Source organism: Propithecus coquereli, unplaced genomic scaffold (assembly GCF_000956105.1).
Source record: "Propithecus coquereli isolate 6110/MARCELLA unplaced genomic scaffold, Pcoq_1.0 Scaffold39, whole genome shotgun sequence".
NCBI lineage: Eukaryota > Metazoa > Chordata > Mammalia > Primates > Indriidae > Propithecus > Propithecus coquereli.
In genome coordinates, this window is record NW_012149618.1 from 1,076,009 (window position 1) to 1,100,851 (window position 24,843).

At 51.1% G+C, this 24,843-nt stretch overlaps 2 protein-coding genes across 2 annotated transcripts in view; one reads left to right on the forward strand and one right to left on the reverse strand.

Moving 5' to 3' along the window:
* Nucleotides 1–5,195, forward strand: part of EFR3B (EFR3 homolog B (S. cerevisiae)) — a 44,609-nt gene extending 39,414 nt beyond the window's left edge. The window contains exons 18-21 of the mRNA XM_012652430.1: nucleotides 1,711–1,759; nucleotides 2,883–2,989; nucleotides 4,324–4,373; nucleotides 4,843–5,195. Coding sequence (XP_012507884.1) covers nucleotides 1,711–1,759; nucleotides 2,883–2,989; nucleotides 4,324–4,373; nucleotides 4,843–4,948 — 312 coding nt within the window. The 3' untranslated portion in view covers nucleotides 4,949–5,195. The remainder of the gene's footprint in view (nucleotides 1–1,710; nucleotides 1,760–2,882; nucleotides 2,990–4,323; nucleotides 4,374–4,842) is intronic.
* Nucleotides 5,196–11,297: 6,102 nt separating this feature from the next.
* POMC (proopiomelanocortin) lies at nucleotides 11,298–14,135 on the reverse strand. The gene is made up of 2 exons (XM_012652431.1): nucleotides 14,004–14,135; nucleotides 11,298–11,991 (listed from the first exon to the last, which is right to left on the reverse strand). The coding sequence occupies exons 1-2, from the start codon at nucleotides 14,133–14,135 to the stop codon at nucleotides 11,347–11,349; spliced, it is 777 nt and encodes a 258-aa protein (XP_012507885.1). The 3' UTR covers nucleotides 11,298–11,346.
* Nucleotides 14,136–24,843: the final 10,708 nt, after the last annotated feature.

Consider the following 24,843-nt stretch of genomic DNA (forward strand, 5'->3'; position numbering starts at 1 on the left):
AGTGAGACTCTGTCTCAAAAAAAAAAAAGAAAAAAAAGAGTCAGCTTAGCCCAGGGGTGACTTGGTAGCAAAGCAGGGTGTGGGGCCTCCGTTCCATGCCCTTTTGCCAGTTCCTTCCACCCTCAGCCCGTCATGTCCCAGTCAAGAATCCTGCTGTGGCCCCCTATGGCTTTATATACCAGGCTTACTGCACTGTGGTCAGGTCCCAACCCTGTTGCCTGCATTCAGAGCCATTTATAGTCTGGGTGGTCCTACCATTTATTTCCTCCTGTCCCACTGGCCTACTCCACCGTCCTGCTCCAGTGGGTTGCTCCTAGCCTCGCCCATGCCACACTAGGTCAGCGCCAGGTCTTTGCTAGTGCAGAATGCCACCGCTGAACCGCCCTTCCTCTGCACGCGGACGCACCTTTGCACTGCGCGTGGCCTGTTCTTCAGTGCCCTACCTCTGTTCCGTTTCCTCCTTAAACTTCTCTCTACCTGCTCTTGTCCGGTGAGCGTCCTTTTCTCTGTCTCCACCGCACAGTTCCCCAGCAACCTGCAGGTGAACGTCTGGCAGTGGTCCGTGCTGACAGTGGACGGTGGGTGGATGTGGAGGGCGGATGAATCCTCAGCGAGTTCTAGCTCAGCACAGCTCTCTCCTGCATGTAATTCCTCTGCTGACAAATTTTGCAGTTTCTACTGACTCACCTCGAGTCCTGCGGGTAATGGGTGCCCACTTGATATTTGTGGAATGACTTTGTCCCATATCCATACTTCTGTTCTTTCCGACTCAAACAACAATTTACTGAATGCCATTCAATGAATTTTCACAAAGTGCAATCACACCTGAACCAGGGAATGGAACATCGTCATTGCCCAGGGGCCCTCCCCTAAGGGAGCCACTAGCCTGAGTTGTGTCACTTCTTGAACTTTATATCAATGAAATCGTTTTCTTCTGTGTCTACTTCTTTTGCTTAATATTCTGTTTAAGCGATAGAACAAGAGTAAAGCATGGGTCTTGCCTCAGGTAACTCATCGTCCGGTGGGGAATTCTTGGAACTTGGTCCAAACTCCTTCACTGTTTTCAGCCTCTGACCTAAAGAGGCTGGGTTTTATTACTTTCCCCTTCCCTGGGTTTTATTACTTTCCACCTCTTTTATAGATTGTGTGGAGGACAGAGATCCCATGACCCAGGTTCTTGGACCAACCTCAGCAAGGGTTGGGCGGGTTCAATGCTAATCTTCCATTCTTACCTTTATTAAATACTCAGATCACCTTGGCAGATAATTTAATATCATAAGCCCTCAAAAATGTTACTTAGTTCTTGAAATTTACATCCGAGATGATATTTGCCACTTCTCTTGCTTCCAGTATTTTCTGTGTTCTCTGAGGATTTTTAAAAATCACATTGTTTTCCTCCCATGGGGCTTGATAAGACAGACTTGGGGAGGGGGCAGGGGACAGTGAATTCTTTTAGGTGAGACTCAGGACTTTCTTCTGAGTCTGAATTTGATGAGGAATGAGCTTCTTCACTCACTTCTCACTCGCTCTCCACTGTGCCTGCTCAGGGAGCTTCCAGAGTCCCTGGCGGGAATGTGGGTGTCTGAGGGACTTTCTGCCCATTGGGACATTTTTCTAAGCAGCAAAGGGGCAACCAGGTAGCCGAGGACACCAGGGCTGCCACCTCCCACCTTCCCCCGCCTTGCTGAATATCTGTCCCCTCTCCTTCAGCGAGTGCCTGCTGAAGAGATCACCTACGAGACGCTGAAGAAGGCCATCGGTGAGCTGGGGGCTCTGAGGGACTCTGTTTAGCGGGGAGGGTGGGGTGGGGTCCTGGGACCTGCTCCCAGGCAGATGCAACCTGATCTGCTTCCCTCCTCAGTGTGATCCAGCAGCGACATGAGGGGAGGGGCCGATGGCTTCCTACAAACTTGTCTCAGCTGCCAAGGTCCCTGCTTTCCTGGTGGGGATCAGTGGTATGGCCCTGTGTGTCCTACATCAGGCATCCCTTTTTCTATGAATGATAACTGGCTTTAAAAGTAATCAATTAAGGGCTACAGGTAAAAAGCAATTTGGAGTAAATATTTTGATTCATTTTTGGTAGAGTGTAATACGGAACAACAAGCTGACCAGTGGGAGATATTAAGAGGGAATCATAGGATTATTGATTTAACAAGGGCAATAGATTTTAAAATGCATTGCCACCTCATCTATCTGGATTATTGGGCAATGAAGTATTCCCAATAAGAGAATTTTTCCATTGACAAAATTATACTTTTATATGTCAAACCTTTTTTTATTTTTGTTGTCATTAATGGTACCTCTCTGAGTGTACACACTCCTTGCCTTATTAAACCAAGTGGGGTGAACACTTTTGACACCCCTCCCCTTTTTCTTTTTGGTGCCAACTCATTTTAGATACCAAGTGGCATGCGTAGAAGCCTCAAACTAACCAGCCTCAGACTGCTCTGCCACAGGAGTTTTGTGCTGGCTCTTGTGGTCTGTCCATTGTTGATATCCTTTTTCAAATTATCCTCAGAGTACTCAAAGGATCAACTGTTCCAGGACCTTCTATTTTAAACAGTACTAGTGGCAGAGCAGCTACTTGGGGCTTTAAAAGCCCAGCTGAAGGGTCCACTTCACTAGTTTTCAAACTCTCACACGAGGAAGAAGGCTGAACCCTCAGGCAGAATCAGAAAAAGGTCCAGCCTTGCTGAGCCCGGGTGAGGGCACCACACCTCCCTGCCACCATCCCCTGCAGCGAGAGTGAAGAGGGCAGAGCCCAAGCAGCAGTCACGGGCAATGCCCCTCTCGAGAGTCCACCCATCTTTACACCTGCTCAAGTCCCTCCCCTTTCCGATCAGTGGGGCAGGGGCTGGTGCTAACCCAGCTCTCTGTCGCAGTGGACAGTGTAGCGGTCGAGGAGCAGGAGCGTGAGCGACGGCGACAGGTAGTGGAGAAGTTCCAGAAGGCACCCTTTGAGGAGATTGCAGCACACTGTGGAGCCCGGGTGAGTAAGGGTGACAAGGGCGAGTCCTTGGGGGCCAACCAGAGACTGGATTTTAGGTCCACGGCAGGATTCAGTTTCTAGGAGATCTTGGCTTTTTGGCCCTGGAAGTTAGGGTTTATGTTCCAACATCGAGAGCTCTGCTGCACCCACCAGGTTTCCCCAATGCCCTGGTGCCAACATTGCTCCCCCATGTACTGAAAGACTTGGGTCTTGGTCAGACACTCTTCCAGACCTCACAATTTTCACCTAAGGAAAAAGTCGTGGCCTCAGGAGCACCTGTATCAGACAATCAGATTATACTCACAGTAATCATTACTGTAGGTGCATAAATAGCACCTACTGTGTGCCAGGGCATCTCCATGAGTTAGCTTATTTCATCTTCATGATAACTCCGTGCAGCTAGTGCCATGGTGGTCCCCACCTTACAGAGTGATGGGGGAAGGATGTGTGGCCAAGGAAAGAGGGTCAGCATTGTGGCAGGGCCCTCTTCCACCACAGGACCCTGGCAGGGGGATGGAACAGCCAGGCCTTGGAAAAGAGATTTGAGAGGGATGCAGCCAGACAAGCAGAAATGACGACCATGTCTGGTCTTAAGGGAGGAGCTTGAACAGTTCTCGAAACTGATTATACACCAGGATTTATTAGCCACAATGGCCATCTTAGTAACAATGAAACATAATTGTAAAATTCAAAATCTACAAATAACTTTTCCTCTCAGTAAAAATATAATACATGTAGTTTTCTATTTCATATATGTTTTACATATAATATTTACGTACGTATACAAAATATAGGTTTTCCTGGGCGTGTGTTGTCCTAACCTCTCATCCCACCTCGAGAGGCAGACCTGGCCCGTTCCATGAGCCAGGAGCTGGGGCCTGGTTACTGAACATGCGCAGTCTCACTCTCTGCATTCATACGCTCAGCTGGAGCCAGCAGGGACCAGAGAGATCGTCTCTGACCCACCAGTTTGCAGAGCTGCTCCTGTGAGTTAAGGAAGGAGCTGGCGCTCACTCCGAGTCTCCCGGCTCCAGGCCCAGCACACCCTACTGCCCTGCGTTAAGGAACACGGGCTTTCGAGAACTGCCTGCTGTCCTCCCTGGTATTTCTGGCCCTCTGTCCTGTCCCCAGCCAGCCTGCAGTGGGTGGCTGTCCCTGATCTGAATCTACAGTCAGGGTCCGACAGATAAGTGCTAGGACGTGCTCACCCCGGTTGCCCTCCTAAGGCTGCAACTGCCCTGCCCTCCAGCATGTGCTCTGGACAGGTGGGCCCGTGCGTCAGCCGGCAGAAGTTCTGGGGACCCCAGCTCACTTTTCCCTCTGTTTGTATCTAGGCATCACTGCTCCAGAGCAAACTCAATCAGATCTTTGAAATCACCATCCGGTAAGTGGCAGCCATGGGCAGGGGACCCCTACCTCTGTGGCCCAGTGCTGGGGCCCCTTGTCCTGAGTCCTCCTCGCTCACACCTGTCTCCAGTTCTCCCCTCCAACCCACCCCCTCTAGCATCTATCCCCAGGGCTGGAGTCAGCCACCAACTCTCCCTAGAAAGGAACAAGAGGCCAGAGAGGAAAAAAGCCTGGCTCAGTGAAACCTGGAATGAGCCAGGAGTCCTAGTGTCCCAGGCTGTGCTTTACTTTCTAAAGTAGCGGTTTCATCGCAGAGCCTGCAGAGATGCTTGACTTCAAGCTGTAGATTCTAGAACAATTTGAAAACCTGAGAACCTGTGGAGTGACAAAGTCTCTGGTCCCTGTGCAAAGAGAAACCAAGTCAGCTACTCTGTTCAGTTGCACAGGGGTGGGACCCCAGAGTTTCCTCTCCACGCCTTTCTCCTCCGTGTGTTCCTGCCCCGCAGGCCCCCTCCAAGCCCGTCGGGGACCATCACCGCAGCCTACGGGCAGCCGCAGAACCACTCCATCCCCGTGTACGAGATGAAGTTTCCCGATCTGTGCGTGTACTGAGTTCCAAGGGGCAGACCTCCTCAGGGGCATGGAGTCTGAGGGACAGGCTCGCCCTCACACCTGCCTGGCCACATGGAAATCTAGCTGGGATCTCTGAGAAAAAGTCACCTTGGAGGGCAGCAGCTGCTCCCCAGCTGAGCAAAGGTGGAGACGCTCTGGTCCCTCTTGGCCCTCCGACCTCCTCATCGCCTTCCCCGAGGGAGACCCAGCCACCCGCCCCTCTGCAGCCAATAAGCATCTCACCTGTGCCCTTTGTCTTCTCTTTTGTGTCAGCGGGGGCAGAGAACCGTGGGGCGTCTCCAGAGAGAGGCTGAGGGACTGAGAGGCTCCTGCTGGGTGTGTTGAGTAAGGGCTTCCACTCGGGGTGCAGCGGGGTGCACCTGCCACTCCCCAGAGGAGGGGACTAGATGGGGACTTGGTTGGTTGAAGGAAGCTGTAGACTGTACTTAGGAGGAACCGAGGAAAGCTCCCCTCGGAAAGAAGTGACGGAGTAAGAGCCGGGAGAGGGGACAGCTGCTCTCATCCGAGCACCCCCTGCCTCCAGCTCAGTCTTTGCTGTGTCTCCCACTTTCTTGTTCACTCTCCAGTTATCCGTTCATGTTTCTTTCCACTGTTAATTCATGCTGAGCCCTGATAACAGGCGCTGGGGCAGAGAGAGCATGGGGCAGCACAGGGGCAGCACGGGGTGGGGTGCAGGCAGCCGGGGATAGAGCGCGTCCCCGTCCCGCTGTAGCATCTTCTCGCCTCCGTTGTTCAGAGGGAGCTGTCATCAGCCCTCCCCTGGTTCTCTGCCTTCTGGATGTTTTTCTGAGTTGGGTTCTTTCTCTCAGGTCTCTTTCGTCTGAGGGTCCCAAGGTATTCCCGGAGCCTCTGGGTTGAGGGAAGGCAGAACAAGATAATGTGGTTCTAGATGAGGCGCAGAGGGGAGGCCTGCCCACATCCCCTCCGATGGAGGAGGCCCCAATCTTGCTGAGGGCCTTGCTGGGGAAGGGAGCACGCTGGAGCTCAAGGATGTCTGAAGTCAACCTTTTGGATGTTCCATTTGAGGAAAGAAGGATCCAGCACCTGCTATTGGAATGATGTCTTCACTCTCTGGACAGTCTGGGACATTGGTGCCATCTGGCAATACTTGTGGCCTGGGAGAGGCAGTGGAGACCCCTGTGGGTCCTGGGTTTCTTTTTTCCCTGTCTCTGTGTGTAACTAGCATGTGCAGAAAGAAGATGACATAGAACCAGTGCCTCCCAGGCCACTCTCGGCAGAACCTCACCTGGGCCGCCTCCCGTGGCAGCACGCTATAGTCCCAAATAGCCTTCCCTCCTCCTCCAGTCAAACTCCCCGTGACTTTCCCGAGCCCATATAACTCAGTAAGGTGTGAATGGTCAAATATTCCCTCCCTGGAGAGTTTGCTTTTCAAAAAGGCAGAGAGTGAGTATATTTCTTGACCCGAAAGAATTGTTTTTAGTTTTTTAGAGATGGGGTCTCACTATGTTGCCCAGGCTGGCCTTGAACTCCTGAGCTCTAGTAATCCTTCCATCTCACCCTTTTGAGTAGCTGAGAGTCCCCTTTTAGAGTACAATTTCAGGCAGTGTGCCTGGGGCCAGAAGTGGGTTGTTTCTGCTAAGGGGAGGGCAGGCTTCTTAGAACAGCCTCAGATCACACCCCTGCGCATGTGCACTCGGACCCACACGATGCACAGAGGGAGACTGGTTACTAGGACAAATGGGTGTACTTTCCAGAATCGAGGAGAACCTTAACACAGGCACGTCCCATTACATGCACAACAAATTTCTTGGGGAGGGGTTATCTGACCCTCACTGCTGCGGTTTCCACACTTCAGATGAAGTTCTTCCCCTTGGTCACAGTCTCCGTGCTGTGGGCACTTGGCTTCTAGGGGCCTGCGTGATTGCAGGGCCCTGGCGTGGAGGCTCCTGCCCACCCCCATGGCTTTTTGGGTATGCTTTATGGCATTTTGGTTCATGCTCAACCCAACTTTACAAGCATGAACTTAGATTTCTCTTTAATATTTCCATATTAAGAAACCAAGTTTAAAATAACTAAACAAACTTGAAGGCAAATAACCTGTGGAAGAAACTTTAAAGAAAATCTAAATCTTGAGGCACAAACATGCCTTTCCTCCCTGGAGCCTCCCACGTTCTATTGTGAGCTCGCTTTGACGCCAGACCACCTGTCTCTTTTCTCGTGCCTGCTTGATGCCAGCGTCCACCCCATGGCAGCTTCACCCCGAGCACGCCTGTGGGGCTCTGGAACTTGGGAGTCACTTCCCTGGAGCATCTTTCTGGAACCAACATTAGAATCAGAGACTGCAGGGCCCCTCAGCTGTCTCTGTCCCTCATCCCCACCCTGGGAATAGAGAGAAAATAAAAAGCCGAGGTTCCCATAGTGCATAGACCTGACTGCTGTTTCCTCTCCATCTCTGCAAGGCAGCCTTTCCTACAGCACCACTGCCTAGCCAGGACGTGCTGCTTTTGGAGGACTGGCCTTTGTTTTTTTTTTGGAGTGTCCTCAGTTTCAGTTCAGACTTAAGACTCAGAATAATAGGCTGCCTGCTGGCATGGAGTGGAACCTGGATTCTGGCCATACCTCAGAATCAGAAAGGTTAAGGTGACTCGAATGGAAAATTAAATGGTAAATTAAATAGTCCCCTTTACCACCCACCGCGAGCCCTGGGGGAGTGACAAAGCAGAGTTTGGTGGGATCTAGAGGGAGGAAGGTGCCAGACCAAGTCACTCTGTCCTGCCTTCCAAGCCCCCTGGCATCTGGCAGCAGCCTTCTCTGTTGTGATTTTCAGCCAAGAGGAGCCAGCAAGCCCATGCAGACCAGTTGCTCCCCACAGCCACCAAGGACTGGCTTTGTGGGGAGGGGCAGGTTGGTTAGCACTCTGCTGGCAGAACTCAGCAGGCAGGAATGCGTTTGAGATTTGGAGGTCCTGTCGATTTGGCTGAGTCACGTGGATGCACGAGCAGCAGACGGGCAGAAAGCACCAGTGCGGTCCTGCGGGCTGCTGCTGTTTTCCTTGCGGTGGGTCCTGTTTCCATCTTCCTCTCTTTGAAAAGCAGAAATAAGTGTTTTCTTGACTCCTAAATGACCTCCTCACTAGAAAAGGAGCCCAAGCAGGTCAGAAGAAGAACCAGAAAAGTCCTCAGATACTCTCCTCTGTGCGCCCCCACCCCATACACAGATGTATGTGGCTGAGCAGGAGACGGTGGGCCTGGGACCCACTGAAGTACTTGAAGAAGCACAAGTGTCGTGTCCATGCTCCCCTGTGCCTGGCATGTTCCAGGTCCTATGGAACACGTTTCAACTGGACTCAGAATCAAACAGCCCTGGGGTTCCTTTCAAGGGCTCAAAGGCCACACCTGTGGGCTCCTCCAGGGGCCCTGGGTCATGATACCTTCCAATTGCCTTCCAACCTGGCTACAGAGAGTGCCGCTGAGAGTCAGGCTATTTTTCCCAATTCCTCTTCATGACCAGAAAATGGCAGCCGGCCAGTTGGGGGCCCATGGGAAAGGCTGGACTTGAGCTGTTAGGCTGAGTATTAGGTTTAAAGGTAGACAGGGAGGTCATCTCATCAGGGCGGGCCATGCCCGCTTCCCGTGACCCCAGACCCTGGCAGGCAGGCTGTGCTAAAACAAGGCATCCTCCTTACATCTGGGGAGAAGGTTTAGGGCAGCCTGTTGCTTCTTTGTCCCATTAACTCTAGAAATCTTCTGGCTAGGTCTGAAGAGGGATCGTTGTCATGGGCTTGTCTTAGAGCCTGGCTAGCTGGGGAAGTGGGAGGAGACGGGCAGCGGGAAGGGCTTTGTGGCCATGTTGGGGCAGTTTTCTCGTGCTGTCCTTTAGTACCACCTGGCTGACCAGGTCTCCTCTCCTTCGGGGGGCCATGGGGCCTCACAGTCCATCTCCTGCCCCTTTGAGCTCTTCCTCCATGACCGTTGATTCTGGCGTGTGGAGTGCAGGGTTGTATATCCACAAATGCTGCAGCCCAGACATCGTAACGTGCCTGTGTCCATTTAGGCCTTCACAGCCTGGCTGCGTGTGTGCGTGTCCACGTGTGTGCATGTGTGTGTAATGTAGTTTGTAGTTGACAATATATGTATATAATAGCTGATGTATTTATATGTGAGTGCAGAATTAGTGCCTGTGGCGGTTTTCCGTATTTCAAACTCATTGAATCATATTTGTTTTATTTTAGGGAAAGGGAAAGAGGGGAGTGGGAAGAAGTGTAGGTAGAAGGACTCTTAGCACCGTCATTCTTTAGGACTATTAGTCGCGATTTCCCAATGAGCCTCTGTGATGCCCTTTTCAAATAAATGTTAATGTTGTCACCACATGGTTGTCTATTTGATTTCTTTAAAGTAAATGGTTTTTTGAGATGCAAATGGAATCTGAAAATACCAACACGGTACCACTGACATTTAGCCACCCCCACGACCATCACTCTACCTGCCTCAGCAGAGAGGAGGTGTAGGGGAGAGGCTGCTACCAGGATGGAAACCTAGGGCGCAGGATACGCAGCAGGGGAGCATCCTCAGTTAGGAAGGCCTGGGCCATTCTTCGTTCTAGCCCATTTCATGTAACCCAGACTGGGGGAGACCTTGTCGTATGAAATGTGGCTTTCTGACTCCCCTCACATCAGGACTTCCCAGGGTGCATTCCAATTTTCTTTTATTGTGAACTCCCAGAGCATCGAAATTATCGGGGTTTATATGTGTAAGTGCCATACACAAATGTTTCCCAGCTGGCTTGGATCTATCCCGACCACTGGTCTATCTGACGCAGTAGACATAGGTGTGTACATCTCTATCTGTGAGTCTCTTGTGAAGAGTAAATGTGTGCAAATGTGCAAACCTGTGGCCCCAGCATTGTGAAAACACCATGGGGAGCTTAGAATTTCCCAGGGAGAAGAGGACAAGACACTCATGCAGCAAGGAGCTTGCCACCCGACACAGGGGGCTGACTGCACAGACAGTGACAATGAGAGGTCACCACTTGCCCAGCGGAGGAGGACCTGAGCCTGGCTCATAAGGAAAAAAGGGCAGCATTCAAAACAGCGGAGGAAGGCAGGGGTGCCAGGCAGAGGTGCAGGAGGGTGGGAGAACAGTGAGAAGACCAGTAGGTGTGAGGTAGAGCCTTCATTTGGGCAAAAGTGGGAACGGTTTGGTAAGGAGAGTGAGCCCTGCTGACAAGAACCCTGCGCGCCACGCCCAGTAGTGATTTGGAATTGATGGAAAACTGGGGTGAGGGCACTGTTTGGACTCTTGAACCAGAGAACATGGGGAAAGCAAGACTTTGTATACATCAATATGAAGAATTTGCATATGATGGGTTGCGGAGGACAGCGACTGGAGGGAGGAGAGCTGTTGGGTAGGAAGCTGTTATGGGGGGAGAGTACTGAGAACGGAGGGCGGGGTGGAGCTTGGGCACAGCTGGGAAGACCGGGGAGGGTCAGAGAACCTCAGTCAAGGCTTGAGTTTGAGGGGCTGGAAGAAGCACCTGTGTATATTGTATTTAAACAGATGTGTGTGTTTCCACGGGGGGCAGGGATAAGAGAGAGAGAGAGACCCTATGTTTGAGAATATCTGAGTAGCCTGGGGGTGCAGTCAAATTGGAACTGGTACCAACTCTCAGCTCTCACACTTAGCTTGTCAGTGATTAAAAAATGATCACATCCATTTTCTCCTGTAATCCTCACACTAGCCCTCACACTGGGAAGGGAAGAGAGAACTAAATCTTGAAGTTCCGGAACTTGCCTAAGGTCACACAAATTGCTAGAATAGTCAGGATTTAGATCCAGGGAGGTAGTACCAGAGCTTCCCACCTGACAGCCCAGAGCCCTCCCAGGCGTGGGTGGGCCTCGACAGACGTCCCACAGGTCTTTGGAGCTGGACAGGGAGCCAGGCCCCTCACCCCCCAGCTTCCTCTTGTAGGAATCCTGCCTTTTGGCATATCTGCTAGCTGAGGAGTCCTTCCCGCTCAGTGCGGTAGGGTGGAAAATGTAGCCGTCCTAGGGGTGCTGGAGCCACCCTGAGCCATCGCCCAAACTATTGGGTCCCCTGAAGACCCACTTACGGGGCAGGGAGAGGAAGTACATTTTTTTTCCATTCTCACCATCTACGTCCGGTGAAATATCCTACCACTTGATCGCATGGAAACCCTTATGTTCCCGCTCGAATATATGCTGCTTTTATTTGATGCTATGTATTTTTATTTTATTCACAGTCTACAAAGTCAAAGTCGAATGTGAAATTTGAAAGGTTTTATTTCTTAACTACAGACAGCTTTAAGAGGCTGAATATTTGCGGCAGCAGAGTGGGCGAGGGTAGCGGCCTTTAGGGTCGACTTCCCGGGGAGAGGAGTCCCTGTGCCCCGCTGCGCCCTCACTGGCCCTTCTTATGGGCGTTCTTGACAATGGCGTTTTTGAACAGCGTCACCAGGGGCGTCTGTGTCTTCTCGGAGGTCATGAAGCCGCCGTAGCGCTTGTCCTTGCGCGGGCTGCCCCAGCGGAAGTGCTCCATCCTGTAGGGCCCGTCGTCCTTCTTCTCACCTGCCACCAGCAGCCCGTGCTCCAGGTCGGCCAGCGCTGCCTCGCCCCCCGTTTCGCGCCCCTGGCCGGCCAGCTCCCTCCTGAACTCGAGGGGGAAGGCCTCGGTCGACTCGTCCTCGGCGCCGTTGGGGTACACCTTCACCGGGCGCCGCTTCTTGCCCACCGGCTTGCCCCAGCGGAAGTGCTCCATGGAGTAGGAGCGCTTGCCCTCGTGCGGGCCCGGCTCGGCGCCATCCCCGCGGGAACCCGGGCCTCCGGCGGACACTGGGACGCGGCCTTCGCCTGCCGCGACCTCCTCCTCGCGCTTCTGCCCCGCGCCGCTGCCGCCGCTGCTGCTGTTGCGGCGGCCGAAGCGGTCCCAGCGGAAGTGGCCCATGACGTACTTCCGGGGGTTCTCGGTCAGCGGCTGCTCGTCGCCGTTGCCCGGGAACACGGGCGTCTCTGCCGAGAGGTCGGGCTTGCAGGCCCGGATGCACTCCTGGGGGAGACGGCGGCGCGTGAGGGCGGCCGAGCCTGCGCCTGGGCGCCCGGGCCCTCACCGCGTGCGCCGGGGACCAGGGGCCATGGCGCGTGGCGAGGCCCCCCGCCGAGCATGTCAGCCCACCTGGTCCTCTTGGCGCTGGTGGACATCCAAGACTCACCTGGCGCATCGCCTCTTATTCCCTGTACCCCTGCATACTTCTGCCTGGCAACTACTACATCCCGCAGCCCCATCGGGGATCTACTTGTCTGTGCCCCCATAGCTTTCGTCTTACCGTCATATGCCTGATAGGTAGGAATTGCTCGCAGAAGGCCAGATGAATACTGAATAAATACATATGGGTTAATTCAAGACCCGGAGGGGGTGGGGCCGAAATCTGGGGAAGAATCCCTCCAAGTGACAGAAGTCTGGCTTCTAGGGCCCGTATTTTCAATAATGCCTCAACCTTACCTCTGGGATCTGCAAACCCACTTCATGCCCTACCCCAGCCCTATCCCTGCACTATGCCTCAAAACTTTCCTGCACCTGCCAGGCACTTTCTCTGGTTCTTTCAAGTCTTCTGAGCTGATATCCCTGTACTGGCCCCAAGCAGTATGCTGGGATGGCTGGGATGGCTTATTTCCCTGTCACTTCATTTTGATGGAGGGAGGGGTGAAAAGCCAAGATCATTTCCATTGCACAGCCCCTGGACCCTGTGTCTCTGCTCCCTGTCCCTAGGGGACTCAACTGTGGTACACATTAGCTTAGGAAAATGACCCATAGGCTGCAGCCTTGAGTTTTCAGTGACCTGGGAACTGCAGAGGAGAAAACAAAAGGATCCCACCCACTCCACTGAGTTGGGAATTTCCTACTCTAGGGATTTTGAATTATAATACTATGGAATGTTAACAGTGCAAAATAAAAATTATCTAATTTACACCCCCCTTCTCTGGACAGATAATGAAACGAGCCTCAGAGAGGTGAAAGGACTTGGTCAAGGTCCCACAACTCATTCGTTAGTGACAGAACTGGAACTAGAACCCATGGGTTCTATGTGTGGTGCTACTTCCAGGGTGAGCTCTCACCAGGAGAGGCTGTGCAGTGGATGTCTCCAATTGAGAAACTTTTGGATCTCTCTGAACTGGAACTCACAGAATTTCCTGGATTCTTTGTTTTTATTTTATGTTATATGTGAAACCTGCTCTGTGTCTTTGAGGAAGTCTGTCCCTTCACCTTAACTCAGCTTCTCCTTTGACAAAACATACAGAATGTAATGACGTACATTCCACCCTCACCTGGCAGGTGCCAGCAGCAAGATGGAATCTCAGTCATTGACATCAGCAGTGTCTTTTAATCCTTGCACTTGGTATCATTTTTTATTTATGCCCCCCAACACACACACACACACACACACACACACACACACACACCCTGTGGTGACCTGGAGGAGCTCCAGCCTGGCACAAGGGCCTCTGCTTCTGGAAAGACTACACAGGAACTTGACAGAAGGCCAGTCCTCCAAAAGAAGCATAAGATATTTGACACCAGTTACAGAAAAATGGTGCCTTGGTTTTTCCTTCTTCCCCTAGAGATGATTTGTGGAACTACCTAGCAGACTTTGTAACTGGTAGTAGATAAAAAAGGAAGAAATATAGAGTGAAAATGTCAAGTGATTTGAGGTTATTTAAAATGGAATAATTTGAGGGGCTAAATGATTAAAAATATAGGAATGATTGTTATTATGCCACTGTCTCTAAAGAGTTTAAATGGTGTGGGGGTCTCTGTAGAAGACAGAGCAGGGAGTAAGGCTAATCCAGCAGGAATTGTGGAACAGATCCATCTCCCTGAAGCTGCTTTCTCCCCTCATTGGCCCAAATCTGACTTCGCTGCAAAGTTCTGCTCCCGCCCTGGGTTGGATCACCCCACCACTGGGAATGAATTTCCCTCTCCCCACACCCCTTTCCTTTGAGCTATCCCAGCCCCAGTCCCATCTCATGGCCAAACCAACATGGCAGCCATAGCCCACGTACCAGCAGGTTGCCTTCCGTGGTGAGGTCCTGACACTGGCTACTCTCCAGGCACCAGCCACGTACTTCCATGGAGACCTGAAGGAGCAAGGCCAGCAGCAGGGCCCCCGACCGGCTGTAGCACGATCTCGGCATCTTCCAGACAGGCTGAGGCTCTGCAGAGGCAAACAAGATTGGAGGGACCCCTGCGAGGAGCAGAACAATGTTGGCCACTCACCAGGAAGGACCTTGAGCCAACATTAACAACACACTCAGTTGTGGAGTTCAAGGCTTTTTGAGGACAAGAGCAGTGCTGAGGAGAAGGGAGGTGTGCAGGGTGGTGTGAGTTGTGGTGGGGAGAGGGACCTGGGTAAGCTATCCCATTATCTCTAGTTAAAATGAGAGGTTAGGGCTGGAAGCTATTTTGGGGATCACCTCGTTCAGCCCTTCATTTGAGAGACAGGGAAACCGAAGCCCAGAGAGAGACGATTACTTTGGTTTTCATTACAAGGGAAGGCTAAGTTCTCCTATACCCAGGAGAGAGCTTTTCTCCTTCACTACCTAGATGAAGCTATAATATTCAAACACTCCAGATCCAAGGGATGGGAGTCCCTTGGGAAAGACAAAAGGACTCTGAAATTCCTGCTTAAGGTGATCTTTCCCCCTTTTCTTCCACCAGGATCCTATTATTCCTCTGAAACTCTATTTCCTATGCATATTAGCTTTGCATAAAAGCAAATAAAACCACTGGCCCATTTAGCCACAATTTCAGGCAACCTGAATTGATAACCCTACATAAATCACTCAGGTGAGCTCTGCTACACAGAGCCCAGTAATTTTGGAGATTTAGTTTTAAAGCAGATCCCAATTCTGTTAAAACTGGCTCATCTCCTGAACACATTACATGTCAGACCTGTTGTTCTCTAGGTCTCTCAAATGTGGTCTAAAATAGCTGGACTTGAAGAGGACGTAGTCTCTCGGGGAAAGAGATGGACAGGAAGACCAGAAGGGAACCAGCTTCTGGTGTGAGCAGCCAGATAGTTGCAGAAAATCCTGGAAGTGCCTTTGGGCAGATGCTGAGGTCGGGAGGCCAGGAGGAAGTAGGGAGGGGACACCCATGGTGCCCTCGGCCCCTGTGTCCACCACCACCCCCTTTCTGAGCATAGCTAGCTCTGCCAAGTTCCCCTACCCAGGTCGGCCTCCTGAAACCACCCGGAGGTCTGTGATCAGCTCACCACCAACCCTGCAACCATTCTGGATTTCAGATCTTCTCAGCCAGCTGCTGGGAAGAAATCTAATTAGATGAGAAAAGTAATTCTCATTAAAGTGTGGATGACTAAGTGTCTCGTCATTCCTAATGAACATTTGCATTTTAAAATAAGTTTGCCTAAAAGAAATCTCTCATTTGGGGAGGCGAGGGCCAAATCTTTTTTGTAGGGGAGGCTTTGGAAGTGAAAGTCGTCCGGCCCTCATTGTGCACTTCAGGGAGCCACTTCCTTCTCTCTGCCCCACCCCCACCCGATTTGCCGAGAGCCCGGTCAGCTCCGGGCTGGCTTCCGAACGGTGGCCTGGCACGGCTGAGCGTTCTCTGAGCAGCCATTAGGTGGCGCTAGCAACCGGTGACCGGCCCAGCGGCGCCTCTGCTGAAGCGGCAACTGGGAGAGTCTCCACCAGACACCAAAGGACAGGCTGCTCCTGTTGTAGCCAGCTGGTGCTCCAGTTCAAGTACGAAGCCCGAACTTGGTGGACAAGGCAATCAGATTAAAGCTCTAAGACCACAGAGCACACCCAGGTCCAAAAAATGTCCAGATGTTACAGGAGAAGTAGGAAAAAATGGTAGTTATGTCACTGAGGGCAAAATAACATATTAGTAGAGAGAGAGAGAGAAAAAAACATACAGGTCTTACAGTCCCCTCAACTATATTTCAATTCTCAAAGATGACCATTCTGAAATGATTGGCATTTGCTAAAAGCCTTCATCATAATTTCAGGCCTTCCTGGAAAGCCCTCAGAGAGCATTTCCTCTCCTGCCCCCTTGGCTGTTGTACAACGTGGCAACGGTCTCCCTCCCGCCCTCTCAGAGCTTTTATTCTATTGCTAAAATGTTAGATGGATTCCTGAAAGCAATTTGTTTTTGCTTGTGTGTCTTTTCCATTCTTCTACAACGCACAAATATTACCTTATTTGTGTCATTTTTTTAAAGCAACATATTAATGGGGAAACATCAAACGTTGTGCTTTTTGTAAGTAGGGTAAGTGTCATAATCCAATAATTGAAACCCCTGGAAAAATAGAAACTTGCAATTTGTTAATCTTTGCATTAACTTCATCATAGAACTACACGGATTAGAACTTCATACTGTAGGGGAACTCTCTACGAACTGAACGAAACATTTTGTTTGTTACTCTAAAACTGTACACTGGCCATGCCCTTCTGTAAGGATGAGACAGCAAAGATGTGGAGTTTTGTCTTTGTACCACGACACGCGTGTCAAATCCTATAACGAAAGTGTCAGAGGAATATTGTCATTAAGTTAGCCATCGTCCGTACGTATCTCATGAATTGACAAAACAAACACATGCTGTCATTTTCCTTGGCTCCTTCCAGCCACACTGTGAGAACCAGCCCGGCCCCATTTATACATGAAGAATTTGGGGATCCTCATTCCCAGCGGACCGTCTCTCCTTCACTGGAAACGCCCCTTGCCTGAGCCTTGGTCAGTTCAAACGGCCGGCGCCCCGCAACCCGCCAGGGTTTGCGGGACGAACCGTCCGCCCTGCGGTCCTATCGAGGGTTTCCAAAACCGGACCCGGCGTTTCAGGACCTTGGACAGTTCCCACCCCGCCACCTGTTTTTAACCCCAGCTGGGTCTTGGAGAGGAGGGACTGGACTGTCCTGTCCTGTAATCGACCGAAGAATCGAGTAGTCACCATAGCGCGGCCACCCCGGGCGCGCTAAGGCGGGCCGGGAAACGAGGATTCCGGGGTCTGAATCCAAAACCATCTGGAATGCAGGAGGAGTCCGTTGTGACTTCCAGCCTTTTCTCTCCCGCTCCCATTTCCAACATGAGTTTGCGCTGGAGTATATGGTATCCGACTTGGAAGAAGTGACACCTCTCCCGGGACCTCCCTCGAAGGCGGTGGGAGTCCCAGGGCTCCTCGCAGCCCGCCGCCCCCGTTGCCCCACCCGAGCGCCGCGACCCCGGACGGCGGCGACCCCAGGCGGAGCCGAGGCCGCCGGCTCCCTGGAAGGCACCGGACGCAGGCCCTCGCCGCGGCGCTGGGCGACTTCTCACGCCGCAGGCGGCACAGAAAGTTTGCAACGAACTCAGGATCGCCTTCCAAGCCGGCCGAAGGCATCCCGAGGCCGGGCAGGGGTCCCGGGGGAAGAGCGCCCTTACCTGTCGCCAGGAGGCTGCTCCTTGGGGGCGACAATGCCCGGCGGCCTCTCTCAGCCACTTCCCTTCCCCTTTCTCCTCCTTCGCCGCGCTTGGTCGGTAGCTCTCCTCCGTCCTTATATACCTGCAGGGCTCTCCGGGTGGGCGCTTAGACGTGACCTTTCTGGCGGCGCTTCTGCAGCTCAGTCCGCGAGGGGGGCCGCGGGCAGGGGGGCGGCGGGGCGCGGGCGGGGGGGCTTCCAGAGAGGGGCCGAGCGCACAGGCAGACGTGCCTGGAAAGGGGGCTGGAATTAGCACCGTCCTGCCAAAGGGCGCACCTGGCGGCCCGTCAGGACGAACTTAATTAGGGCTGGGTCTCCACGTGGGACGGCGGGAGGCTTAGCACCCCCGGGCGGGGCAGGCCTGGGCGCCTCTGAGGTCGTTGAGGCGAGGGTCAAGTTACCCGAGAGCTGCTCAGCTTGGCATCTGCCGCCTTCGCATTTGGAGGTAAATATCACGGCAAGGGGAGTGCGTCTGTGATGCCGCAGATTTGCCGAGGCTTGGGAACAGTGATGCAGACGTTCCGGGACTCACATCGCTCTGTTCCACTTTGCGGGGGAGGGAGCAGGGCAGGTGAGGAGTCACTCACCTGAGGCCCAGGACAGGTTGCCCTCTTGGAGGTGGGAAGGAGAGTTGCACTGCCCCTCCCTCAGGGTCTGCTCCCCGAGGGCCTGGTCCAGGGCAGGCTTCCTTCTGAGCCCCAGACCCCAAGGAAATAGTCCCTTTAACCTTAGACCATTAATGGGGAGGGGGTGACGTTCTGTGAAAAGCAGCGGAAGTACTTCCCCTGCAGCCTCTGATCCCTCCCTGCAGCCTTGAGCTGGCAGAGTGGTCTGGGGACTCACAATTTTCAACATCCTGCCTGGCCCTGGCCCCGCGTTCAGGCCGGGCTCTAGTCCTAAATCTCAGGCCAGGGAGAAGAGGAGAGCACTCACACCTGCAGTGGAAGAGACTCCGCCTTAACCCGGACTGAAGAAGCCAAACCAAACTGTGAGATATGGGGGTGTGGGAGGGAGTATTGGGACTAAACTGAACTTCAAATCGAGGTGCTTGTTTAATCTGCCAAACGCAGGAACTTTCCTTCTTCCCAGTTAGATGCTCATTTGGACTCCAAGACTCCCTTGCAACCAGCTCTTCTGGTTGGTGACATTCACTGTACATTCAGTAACCCTTTCCTTTGGGGCCAAAAGAGAGGTTCGAGCTCCTTAAGAGTAAACAAGATGCTTTATCGCCTGGCCTCTCTCCAGGGTCGTCTCCCAGCTCTCCATCTCCCATGCTGGCCCTTCAGCCACCCGCAACAGGCCTCCATTTGTCCATGCTGTTCCCCCAGCTAGCATATCCTGCCTCCCTCCAGCAAACAGAGAAGCTTGGACTGACATGAATATGTAGTTCGTCCATCATCACCTGTTTTCTAAAGCTCTCGCTGGCCACTCTTCCTCCCAGGGGCATGAGGCGTGGCCTTCTCTGCTCTCCACAGAAGCCCATCACCATCTCATCGATGCATGTGACTTGCACCAATTCACTTCTGTCTCCCATCTTCTATCTTTCATACACCCCACCCCTACCACCACCAGGCGTGTAAGCCCTTTCAAGAAGATGGTGATTTTGTCTTATCTTCCTTTATGCCATTTTTATAACTTCAAGAGGCAGCTGGTGGCAGCAGAAAAGTCAGATCAGGAAAAGTTCAAATTGACCTAGCTTCAGACCCACTCTGCCAGCCAGGTTCTTAATTACATGCAGCAGAACCTACTTTGGCCAGTGGGAAATGAAAGGCTCTTGAACCGCGTTTAGAACCATTGGGCAGGTGGGGAACCAGGACCTAAAATGGGCAGGAATGAAGGGCAGCTGGGACCATGGCCAAAGTCAGGCCACTGGATCCAGTGGAAAAAGAAAACCAGACCACTACTGGGAATAAGAGGCCACAAGTGGCACTGTGAACACCACAGGCATCAGCCATAAATGTCACTTCTGTCCCCAGGATGGAAAGTTGCCATCCTCACTTCAGCTGATGCCACCAGAAAGGAGTCATCACTGTCCTTGTGTCCGTGCATCACTAGCTCCTCTTTGAAAGCCTGGAGTAGGTGCCTCTGATCATCTGAAATGATATGATTTTCTTCTTTATTCAAGGGAATGCAGTAAATTATTCAAGATGTCGTGCCTTTGGGGGCCAATCAATGTACACCTTCCATGTATCGATTTATGACTTTATGTGTAATTCTTGTCTCCCTGAAATGTATAAAAACAAACTCAGCCATGGCGAGACCACTTGCTCAAGGCTTCTTGGGCTTGGCTCTAGGGGCCATGGTCGCACATATCTGGCTCAGAATAAACCTCTTTAAATGATTTTACAGAGTTTGGGTTTTCTTTTCCATTGATAGCTACTCTTTTTCTATACCCTTGAGTTGGACATCATATGCTTTTACTTAGGTAATTTATATTCAAACTTTATTCCTTTTTTACATATGTATTTATAGCCATAAATTTCTTTCTAAGTATAACAAAAGTAAGAGTCTGAAAAATTGGCAAAATATTTTACAAATTGTATCTTTAAAACCCCTCACCCTTTTTGAGGAATTAAAGCTCATTCCTGCCCAGGACCAGTAATTAGAGGGGCTGCAAAGTGTTCCTTGTTCTTTGTTTTAAACCACAGGAGATGACTCCATGGAAATGTATGGGCAAAGGTCATGGGGTCATCTTGTCTGGAGATAAGGTCATCAGGATGGCCAACCACAGTTAAACAATAGCCTGAAGCTGAGAACCCCCTTCAAAAACCTGCATCTCTGCTTAAAGAGAGGATCATGTTTCTTTAAGACAAGAGTCTGCCGTTTTCCTCATTTGCTAGCAAATTCTCTTTCCTTTTCCTCAAACTGCTTATCTTCATTCTTTGGCCATGGGGACAAGTACTGAACTTTCAGTAACATAAGTATGGCCTTAGTTAGATCCCCCAAGTTTTGATATGTTATATTTTTATTACCGTTTAGTTCAAAATATCTTCTTATTTTCTTTGAAACATCTTCTTTGACCTATAAGTTATTGAGAAATGTTGTTTAACCTCCAAACCTTGGCGATTTCTCAGTTGTGTTTTGAAACTAATTTTTAGGTTAATTCTCCTGTAGTCAGAGAACATGCTCTGTCTGATTTCAGTCCTTAGAAATTTTCTGAGGCTTGCTAATGGATGAACAGATGGTCCATTTTGATGAGTGTTTCTCATGCACTTCAAAAGAGCACATGTTTGGTGGCTGCGCAGATATTCCGGATCCTTTCTCTAACTATATCTTTGCTGATTATTTTTCATCTTATTCTACTAGTTACTGAAAGAAGTATGCTTTTAAAATCTCCTCCTTATTTTTGTGGATTTATCTATTTCAATGGAGCTCAGGAAACAGTACCCCAAAATGAAGGCCTCAGAAGCAAAAGCTCTCTGACCTTCTGTCCTCCTGGCTCTCAGTCCCATCCTTCCCCGAGGCTACTCATGGAAACTAGAATCCCTCTTTCTCCAAGGCAGATCATAAAATCCAGAACCTCTTTTCTCTGAAAGCCAGCCATGAAACCTAAAATTAACCTGTGTGAAAACTGGCCACAAAGTAATCATCTGACCTAACTTGTTTGACTGTAGGGCCCTGCTCCACACCCAGAAGGAAGGAATACATGCTCAGAGAGGCCAAGAAGACTCTAGACAAACAGGCCTTGCTGGGTTTCTCCACTTCGTCTGTTAGCATTGGGTTATACTATTTTTATCCAATCATATTTACACACAGCTATCCATACTTTGTTGAACCTGAGCATAAAAATGGACAATTTCCCCTGTATCTTTGGGTTTTCATTCTGAAGGCTCCTGTGTATACATGTTAAATACATCTGCCCCTTGTCAGTGCTCTTTTATCAAACTTTAGGGGGCCAGGGGCCTTCACTCCCTACAATTTCTCTATTTGGTCCTGGCACACACACAAAAAAAACCTCCTTTTTTTTGGAGACAGGGTCTCGCTCATGCCTGCGCTAGAGTGTGGTGGTGTCTTCGTAGCTCACTGCAACCTCAAACTTCTGGGCTCAAGCAATCCTCCTGCCTCAGCCTCCCAAGTAGCTGGAACAACAGGTGCTCACTACCACAGCCAGCTAATTTTTCTATTTTTTTGTAGATGGGGTCTCGCTCTTGCTCAGGCTAATCTTGAACTCCTGAGCCCAAGCAATCCTCCCATCTTGGTCTCCAAAACAACTCTTTCTAGAGATTGAATGGTGAACGTGGGCAGTGGTGGAGGTAATATAGATAGGATCAAGGATGAAGATGGCAGAGACATGCCAGCACAGGACTGTGTGATGATGGAATAACCCAGCAGAGAGGGGGAAATTGATGCTACAGACAAGAGTGGGAGAAGCCAAATCATCCTAGTCTTAGGCAGAACAGAGACGGGAGCCGGAGGAAGAACCTGTCCTTCAGATGGGGGAGGGCTTCCTCTGCCATAACAGGGGTGAAGGAGGAGAAAGAGGTGCAGACACAAGGAGACTTGTAGGATAAGCTACAGGAGGCTTCTGTCTATACTGAAGGATTTACCTTTTGACCCAGCATTTCCTGGGAATTATCCCAAGGAAATTATCTAGCAGTTACACTAAATGCTGTTCAAAACTATTCATGCAACATCGTTTATAGGAGCAATAAAACCAAATGAACTAAACATCTACAGTAGGGTATAAGGATTATGGTAAAGCCATAATGGAATACTTTGCAACCATTTAAAATAATAATGTATATATTTATTTCTGGACATGAAAAATGACCACTATGTATTGATAAGTGGGGGAAGTATAAGATACAGATACAGATATAGATGTAGCTATAGATGGAAATTAGAGATACAGATTAAAAGATACCAAAGTGTTAATAATGGTTGTTCTGGTTATCTAAGCTAAGTCACAAATCATCCCAATATTGAGTGGTTTAAAACAACATCGGCCAGATGTGGTTGGTGGCTCATGCCTGTAATCCTAGCACTTTGGGAGGCCAAGGCCAGAGGATTGCTTGAGGACAGGAGTTCAAGACCGTCCTGAGCAACAGTGAGACCCCATCTCTACTAAAAATAGAAAAATTAGCCATGCGTGGTGGTATGCGCCTGTAGTCCACTTGAGCACAGGAGTTTGAGGTTGCAGTGAGCTATGATGATGCCACTGCACTCTAGCCAGGGTGACAGAGTGAGACCCTGTCTCAAAAATAAATAAAATAAAAAAGTAAAATAACAACATTTCTTTTGATCATGAATCTGTAGTATGAGCAGGGTTCAGCAGCACCAGCTTTTGTAGCTTGAAGGCAGGCTGGGGTCTATGACTATCTGAAGCCATTCACTCACAGGTCCGGTTCCCGGGCTGGGAAGGCTCAAATAGCTGTGGGCAGGAAGAGGTGGGCTCCTCAGACACCTCTCTCTGCCTCTGTGTAGTCTTGCCACGTGATCTCTGCAGCATGGCAGCATTAGGGTAGCCACACTCCTTACGCATAGGCTCGGGCATCCCAAGGGTGTGTCCGAAAGACAGAGCAAGGCGGAAGCTGTGTTGCCTTTACGACCTAGCCTCAGAACTCACAGAGCATCACTTCTGCCAAATTATACTAGTTGGGGCAGTGACAAAGTTCCTTCTACCCAGGTTCAAGGGAAAGCAATACAGACCCCAGCTCTCAAGGAGGGAGCATCGCTTTTACAGGGTAAGAAGAATATGTGGCTAGTTGGGTATACAGCAGTGGAGCTCTTGGGAAAATAGTCTGCCAGAGTTCAACCTTTGGTCACAACAATTCGAATGCCTCCTAAATGCAAAATATGCTCATTCATTCCCTCAAGACCTCCAATTCTTCTCAAAATCTCATATGTGGAAAGAAAAAGAAAAAAAGACCTCCGGGCCGGCACGGTGGCTCACGCCTGTAATCCTAGCACTCTGGGAGGCTGAGGCGGGCGGATTGTTCTGAGCTCAGGAGTTCGAGACCAGCCTGAGCAAGAGCGAGACCCCGTCTCTACCAAAAATAGAAAGAAATTAGCTGGAAATTCAGCTAAAATATATACAGAAAAAATTAGCCGGGCATGGTGGCGCATGCCTGTAGTCCCAGCTACTCGGGAGGCTGAGACAGTAGGATCGCTTGAGCCCAGGAGTTTGAGGTTGCTGTGAGCTAGGGTGATGCCACGGCACTCGCCCCAGGCAAGAGAGTGAGACTCTGTCTCAAAAAAAAAAAAAGACCTCTGATTCTCATCTCACTATGGCATCAACTTGAAGTCCCAGATCTCATCATCTGAAGAGTCTGTGGGTGTGAACGAAGTTTCTCCGGTGCAGTTCCTCGGACACAGCTCTTCTAAAGCTAAAGACCTAGAGAGCGAGGACACGAGTTTTCTTCGCGCACATTTCACACACCCTGGTGGCACAGTCGTAGGATGACCGTTACAGACCCTGCCGTTCCAAAAAGGCAGGGCATAGGCGCACAGGATTTCCCAGTCCGTAGACATTCTGAAATCCAGCCCGGCACGTGCGACCGGTCCCTTTAGGACGCAGTTCCGCTGCCTGAATGATTCTCTGCAGCTCTTGGTCCATCCTCTGTGATATCCTTCCTTTCCCACAGTCGCCAAGATCCGCAGCTGAGCAGTCCTCTTGCTTGCGTGCTGCCTGCAGTATTCCAGGGGTTCAAGGGCTTCTGTTCATTTTTATGCTCTGGCTCTACCACCGGACCACTGCATCACATGCAATGCATGCAAAGCTCTCAGGGCGGAGTCTGGCCCCCAGTTAGCCCGCACAGGGGCTGGCCCTTAGCCTTGGTATTACGGGAGTGCTACAGAAAGGCAGGAGGGAGGAGGGAAGAGAGAAGGAAAAGGAGGGAAGGAAGGAGGGAAAGAAGGGGGAAGACAGGAGCAGACACAGGGTCTTTTGGGCAGGGTAGCTGGTGGGTTCCTTTGGAGACCCTGAGTGTGCGGCTTCCTGGGGCCAGGGTGATTCACCTACACCTGGCTTAGTCATGCCAGGTGGCTCCAGGCGCAGGGCCAGGGCTGCTCTCATCATCCCAGCTTTTCACCTCTGAGGGTTTAATTGGAAAAGAGATGTCACCAGGGTGTGAGTGCGTTACAAAGGCAGGTGCAGAGGTGGCCTCTTTGGGGGAGGCAAGAGGCTGGGAGGACAGCAACAGGGATGGGGTGGCAGAGAGCCCAACACGGGGTAGGGGTGAGGAGGCACGAGGAGAGTGGTCTTGCTCTCAGCACCCAGGCTCTGGGGCCAGGCCATGGGGCATTTCACTAGAGGACTCAGGGATGAGGCTGCCCTCTGTCTGCATTTGGTGGGCTGTGCTGGCATAAACACCTACTCAAGCCTTGAGGGTCACAGCGACACACCCAGCTCCATCCGGCCCACCCTTCTCCGCTCACTCTCCAGTCTCTGTGGACGAGCTGGAGGGGGCTGCCAGCCTGCCCCATG